At 44.6% G+C, this 6,427-nt stretch overlaps 1 protein-coding gene across 1 annotated transcript; it reads left to right on the top strand.

The window, feature by feature from the left end:
- Nucleotides 1–1,529: 1,529 nt before the first annotated feature.
- On the top strand, nucleotides 1,530–5,599 carry LOC143000994 (vimentin). Its single transcript, XM_076150525.1, has 13 exons — nucleotides 1,530–1,744; nucleotides 2,004–2,160; nucleotides 2,246–2,395; nucleotides 2,821–2,940; nucleotides 3,022–3,117; nucleotides 3,198–3,332; nucleotides 3,420–3,530; nucleotides 3,618–3,728; nucleotides 3,889–4,013; nucleotides 4,122–4,345; nucleotides 4,391–4,480; nucleotides 4,544–5,150; nucleotides 5,314–5,599. Exons 1-13 carry the CDS (start codon nucleotides 1,530–1,532, stop codon nucleotides 5,405–5,407), a joined length of 2,235 nt encoding a protein of 744 aa, XP_076006640.1. The 3' UTR covers nucleotides 5,408–5,599.
- The last annotated feature ends 828 nt before the right edge of the window (nucleotides 5,600–6,427 follow it).

A 6,427-nucleotide genomic window follows, 5' to 3' on the forward strand; every position in this document is an offset into this window, starting at 1 on the left:
ATGTAAAAGGGGCTTGTTTAGGGTACTGATCATACTGTATGACAGTAAACAGGAAACCTGCCTCTCCTATTTTAGTTTTGACTTCTATCAATATAGATACGTAATGATCAAAGTATGTCATCCATTCCAAACAGTTGTTGAAAATTACCAAAAAGGACACGTACATACACCATACCACCACTTAAAGTGTACTGAATAAAGTTAATGTAACATGTAACTGAAGAAAAGAGACATTGTCCAGGGGTAAATGACCTCTGAGTGGTGGAATTACAAGTACTGTTATAGAGAATACCACAGTGATGAGTGATGACATCATGTTGCAACATGAAATATTTATTGAAGACAAACGGTTTGATCAACTCACTGAAACATTCCACCTCCACCGCCACAAGTCCCACACTGCTGCAAGGTCTGAAGTCAAAGGAAAGAAATAGACGCTCACTTTATTCATGGACGGATCAGGTGATAGGCGGAAGAAATACTAAATATAAATCAATTGCAAATTTGTGGTTTGATCATCAGACATTTTTAAACTATGTTCACACTGTAATCAGTTTTTTAAATGTTGAACATTTTGCTTGTTCAGGATCATTAATGTCGCTGGCCTGTTGTTGTTGCTAATAAATGCTCTCTTATCATAAGGCACAGCACAATGTTATGCTGTCGTTGCCCCTGTTAGGTATCAATCTAGAGAATCGCTCTGAGCAGGACCGACCACTTTCTCCCCTCATATCTCTCTGCCATGTCAACCGTAAACTCCAGACTACACCCCCCCCCCCCCCCTTTCCAAACCTCCTCATTGTTCCTGAAATGCAGTTAAATCCATTTTCTTCTTTTCTGCATACTCTGTTTCTAATATGTTGAAAACAGACCAGACTAATAAGCACTAATTTATGTCAAATCTTGCCATTGCTCTTTGTTCCACTGCAGCCACAGCTTCATCAGGTCACCCTTCAGCTTTAGCTCAGCATGCAATTAAAGTCCTTCATCCCATCAGAGCAGATCACATCAGGGAGGCACCTACTGGCTGCAATGACTGACTGGACACTGCCTGCCTGTCTGTCTGTTTGCCATCCAGTGTTGTGGTGGATACAGTGTAACCCTGCTGAAACTCCTGCTTTCTGATATGTGAATCCAGATCATCATTTTCCAGCAATACAAATACACAAACCCTGCATGCTAACACACACAGTCACTTCAGCTCTACTAATGGTGTCAGACACTTTCCCCAACCCATCTTTGCTCCTCACAAGGTGCCGATAGATATCTGAGCCATAGGTCAAGCGCTCATTGGTGTGGAAGTTCGACATTCCACAGATGTTAGTTCATGAACTGGGCAGTCCTGGCCAAAGACAGGACATAACTGGCGTCACTCCTGCTATAAAACCTGAGGCTGCAGTGAGGGACAGGGAGATCAAGGGGAGTGGATCAGTCACGGAGCATACTTTGTAGTAAAGCACAGGCAAGCCCAATTGAATTTTCCTCCCATCCAACTTCTAAGACCAAGAGGCCATAACGTTGCCGCCATCATGAGCTGCAGCCCAGAGAGGATCTCGTCCTACCGCCGTCACTTTGAGGACAGCAGTGCCTCGTCCTACCAGGTCAGGGTGTCCAGCCCGTCACCTACCAGGAGGGCGATTCGCAATGCCTCCGCTGATTACCCCTGCAGACCAGGGGGCGGCAGCATGCGTATGCAGTCAGCCGGACGAAGGACCATCTCGACTGCAAGTAGATCTCGCATAGGGTGAGCTTTACCAGATACAGTACTTACATATGGACACGTGTAATGTTCAACAAGTCACTTTTTAAATATGAGCAAGAAGAATTAACAGTTTGATTAGTGTGTGATCATATCCTTTTTCAAATATTTTGCTTGCAGGTATTGTTTTTATTTATGTGTTTACATTCACAGCAAATTGTAAAAAGGTATGTGGCATGTTTTGTGATTTGTGATGGACATATTTCTCAACAAATGACCCTGTTATTATTAAACCAAATCTCAGGATTGGAGGAGCTATGATGTGTGTTGGGCCCGGTGGGGAGCGTGCTATGGATCTGGATGTGGCTGCAGCTGAAAACCAGGAATTCCGCACCGTTCGCACAGGCGAAAGGCAGGAGATGGTTGTCCTCAATGACAGACTTGCTGTATACATTGATAAGGTACAACGTTCAAGACAAGAAGCAATTGATTTCTAATATCAACATAGTTTTACATATCGCAACTTAAGTTTTTTTGTTGATCCAGGTTCGGTCACTTGAGCAGCAGAACAAACTACTGGAAGCAGAGATTGAGGCCTACCAGAACCGGTTTGAGAAGCCATCAGGTCTGCGCCTCTTATACGAGGAACAACTGAGGGAATTGAAAAAGATTGCTGAGCAGATTAGAGTCCAGCGGGTGAGAGAAGATTGTCCATGTTGCAAATTATTCATACGTCTATTTTTACATTTCAGACACAGAGCTAGAGCAGAATCCTTTGTTTCCGGCTAAGTTTACACCTCACTAAGCTCTAGAAGATCCATCCAAGCAAAGATACAAGACGTCAACTTGGTGTTTTCAAGGTTCCTTACCTGGTAACAGTCTTATTTCTGGCAGGCAAATGACGAGGTGCCTCAGTGTGTTAAGGTGTCACTGAGTACAGCTGTCTGTAGCCATGTGTTATGCACAGATGAGATGACTGGATTTCATGTGTTCATAGACACAGACACACACTTAAGGTTGAATAAAATGCAAAACAGGCTGATTAACATTTCGCACACAGCCATGCACATACCTCCATATCTAATAGACAACCAGATTACTTATGGTTTTATGATTTTCAGGATATTTCCGTGGCAGTGAAGGAGTCCACAGCTGTTCAACTGGAGGCAATCAAAGTCAAATATGAAGAATCAGTCGAGTTGAGGAAGAAGGCTGAGGCAGACATCGAATTCTTCCGTCCTGTATGTTACCAGCCGCTACATGTAATTCCTTTCTCGTTAACATGATAATCATCAACAATTAATAATGATTGTGTTCCTCAGGATGTCGACAAAGCCACTTCTTCACGCATTACCTTGGAGAAAAAGCTAGAACAGCTGGAGGTTGAAATTGAATTTGTGAAAAGGGTCCATCAGCAGGTAGACGTCATACTGGCATCGGTACAATTTCAAGACTTCAGTTGTCATTATAATGATGACTAAGAACTTCTCTTTTATAGGAAATTGAAGAGCTGATGAGACAGATCTATTCAGCTCATGCGACTGCTCAGAGGACATTCACCCTGCCTGACCTGGCAGGTGCCCTGAAGCAAATCCAAAACCAGTATGATGATATTGCAGCCAAAAATCTCCAGGTAAAATAACCACAAATAATGATTTGAAAATAGAGCAATGGAGTCAGACAGTTGATATTTTTCAAATGTTCCTTTTTACATGTTTAGGAAATGGATTCATGGTATAAAAACAAGTTTGAAAATATAACCAAGAAGACCACCGGGCATTTGGATAGAGTTCGAGGCATTCGGGAAGGAATAGCAAGTGCCAAAAAGGATGTAAGTATCAAATATTACCCATGACATCATTCAACCTAAAATTCACCACACGCTATGATAACTGTAACCATGTACAAATCTATCAAGATCCAAAGCAAAGAACGTGATTTGGACTCCCTAAGAACCAGGAATGAAGCGCTTGAAGCCCAGATCAAAGAGAGACAGGAGAAGTATAGGAAGGAACTGGAGGAAATGCAGGTACGCACTACGCATAAGCTCATGGAGTACTAGTCAGTTTCATACTACTGACTAGTCATTCATGAACACATGCCCTTGTGCTCATTCTGATGCATGGAAACACAAAGCCACTGTACTATTTCAGTCCTACAATCAGTTCATGGTTGTGTAAACCCGTCAGGCTCGCATTGAGGCCCTGCAGCTCGAGCTGAAATCCACCAAGGAGAAAATTGCACTACACCTGCGTGATTACCAGGATCTCCTGAATGTCAAGATGGCTCTGGAGATTGAGATCACGACTTACAGGTGAAAAAGCAACAAGATGCCAGATACCAGATAACTGGCAGTAAATATGTTTAACTACTTAAACGAAAGCCAAAATTGAGTCCATTTTGTGTCTTTATGTTGTGACAGAAAACTGATTGAAGGAGAAGATTTGCGACTGGCTGACATGATGCAGACAATGTCTCTTGCTGGCTGTAGCATGACTGCCATTGCTGCTGGAATGGGTGGTGGAGGAGGCATGGGTGGTGCAGGCGGAATGGGTAGGGGTCTGGGTGGTGGTGGTGGTGGTGCTGGGGGCATGGGCAGTGGTACAGGAATGGGTGGGGGCATGGGTGCAGGAGGTATGGGTACAGGTGAAGGCAGTGCTGGAGGAGGAATGGGTGGGGGCATGGGTGCAGGTCTGGGCGGTGCTGGAGGAGGGATGGGTGGTGGAATGGGTGCTGGCGGTCCACAAGACAAGACAGGTTCAGCCAGGGGTGTAGGTGGAGGTTTGGGAGCTGGTTCTGGTGTTGTAGGTGCAGGTGCTGGTGTAGGGGGTGGTGTTAGTGGAGTGGGTAGTGCTGCTGGAGATGTTGGTGCTGGAGGTCTCGGTGGTAGTGCCGGAGGAGTTGGTGCTGGAGGTCTTGGTGGTAATGGTGGAGGTGCTGGAGGTGCTGGAGGTGCTGGTGGTGCTGGTGGCCTTGGTGCTGGAGGTGCTGGTGGTCTTGGTGCTGGAGGTGCTGGTGGTCTTGGTGCTGGTACTGGGGGTGCTGGTTCTGGAGGCATTGGAAGTGCTGGCACCGGTGCTGGTTCTGGAGGTGTAGGTGCTGGAGGTGTTGGTCCTGGAGGTGTTGGTGCTGGTGCTGGGGGTGTCATGGGTGGTGCAGGAATGGACGTCACTGGAGGATCTCCTGGAACAGGTGGGGGGAACATAGATGCAGTCGACGGTGGCACAGACGGGGGTAAAGTTGCTGGGAGGGGTGGAGGAAATGGAGGCGGTGAGGGATCTGTGGGTGATGTGGGCGTAGCTGTGTCAGGTGTAGGTGGAACAGGTCCTGGTGGGATGAAGACTGGTTCTGGAATGGGACCAGGATATGGATCAAACGGATTGAGCGAACGCATCGAGGGCTACGCAGGACAAGCTGTGGAGCTGACGGAGAGACGGACGGTGCTCATTAGGTAAAGGAGCAATCAGGTATTTTTCATCTTTCTTTTAAACAGGGATTATATTCATATTATATTCATACCACACTCTGAAACATATGATACACATATAGGAAAACTGTTAATTCTACAAAGACCACCATGTTCAGTTCTCTGAATATTATCTGTTATACGACAGAACCGTTAAAAATGAGGATGACGTTCTGGAAACAGACCACCAGGAGCAGCTTTACACCATCAGCGGTGCAGCCGACGACTCCGACAACGAGTGAGCATCAATTCTCAAGTGACCTCCTCTGACCCCTTAAACCTCCACGCCCCTCTGAGCTTTGCACTGACCAAACCCCATGTCTGGGCACTGACCTTCGGCCTTTGAACTGGACACCAAGTACCATGATTGACCCTTTGCTACACCCGCATGGGTCTTAGATGTGAGCACTCAAAGTAGTCTCCATAGCTTTTTCTGCCTTGCACTTCCTTTTTTTCTACTTCCTGCAAATAAAACTATACCAGCATTCAACGACTGTCTCCTTGCCTTTTTTTATGTCTTGCTTGAGGTTATATCAAGACAATATTACAGCAGATGTTTCACTGAAATAAAGCGACAAAAGGCTGATAAAGGAGCATTTCCCCTCAGTCAATCAGTCACCTGAGGGCCCAGGAAGGCTTCCTGTCACTTTCTGGAGGACTAAAAGGATCATTCAGCCAAATGTTATCCTGCAGCAGAATGATGGCACACAGCCGCTTCCTGTCCTCATTCCATCCACATCCACACCTTTTCTTCCTGCCACTGATGAGGAGCGATTTCTCTGGCCAAGATGCCAAACACATTCAGTGTCTGAGCCCCATTAGAATTACTATAAGTGATACTGCAACTGTTCTTTTAAAGGATGTGCATCAATTATATCTGCTGCTATATATTTTCGGAAGTAGCTTTTGTTTGAAACCGTGCAGAATGTGTTTTATGCTTACACCACACCATTTAATGTCCAATACATATTTATTGTAATAAAGGCTGTCACATAAATATATCAATTTAGGTAGAATAAAACAATTACTTACGAACAAATATTTTTGTTGTCTTATTATTTCCTCACGTGTTAAAACAAACTAATAGCAGACTAATTCAAAAGAAAACATATAATTAAAATAAAATCACAAGAAAATGTAATGACAGTATTTTAGACCACACCTGTTATTAGGATTATCAACCGGCCGGAAATCATATTTAAATTCAATTGCATTATGAATCGTTTTATTCTGCTTGTCGCTGATGATTCATATAATATTAT

Source organism: Genypterus blacodes, unplaced genomic scaffold (genome assembly GCF_046128005.1).
Source record: "Genypterus blacodes isolate CSIRO-AG114 ecotype Tasmania unplaced genomic scaffold, CSIRO-AGI_Gbla_v1 ptg000052l_1, whole genome shotgun sequence".
Classification (NCBI taxonomy): Eukaryota; Metazoa; Chordata; class Actinopteri; order Ophidiiformes; family Ophidiidae; genus Genypterus; species Genypterus blacodes.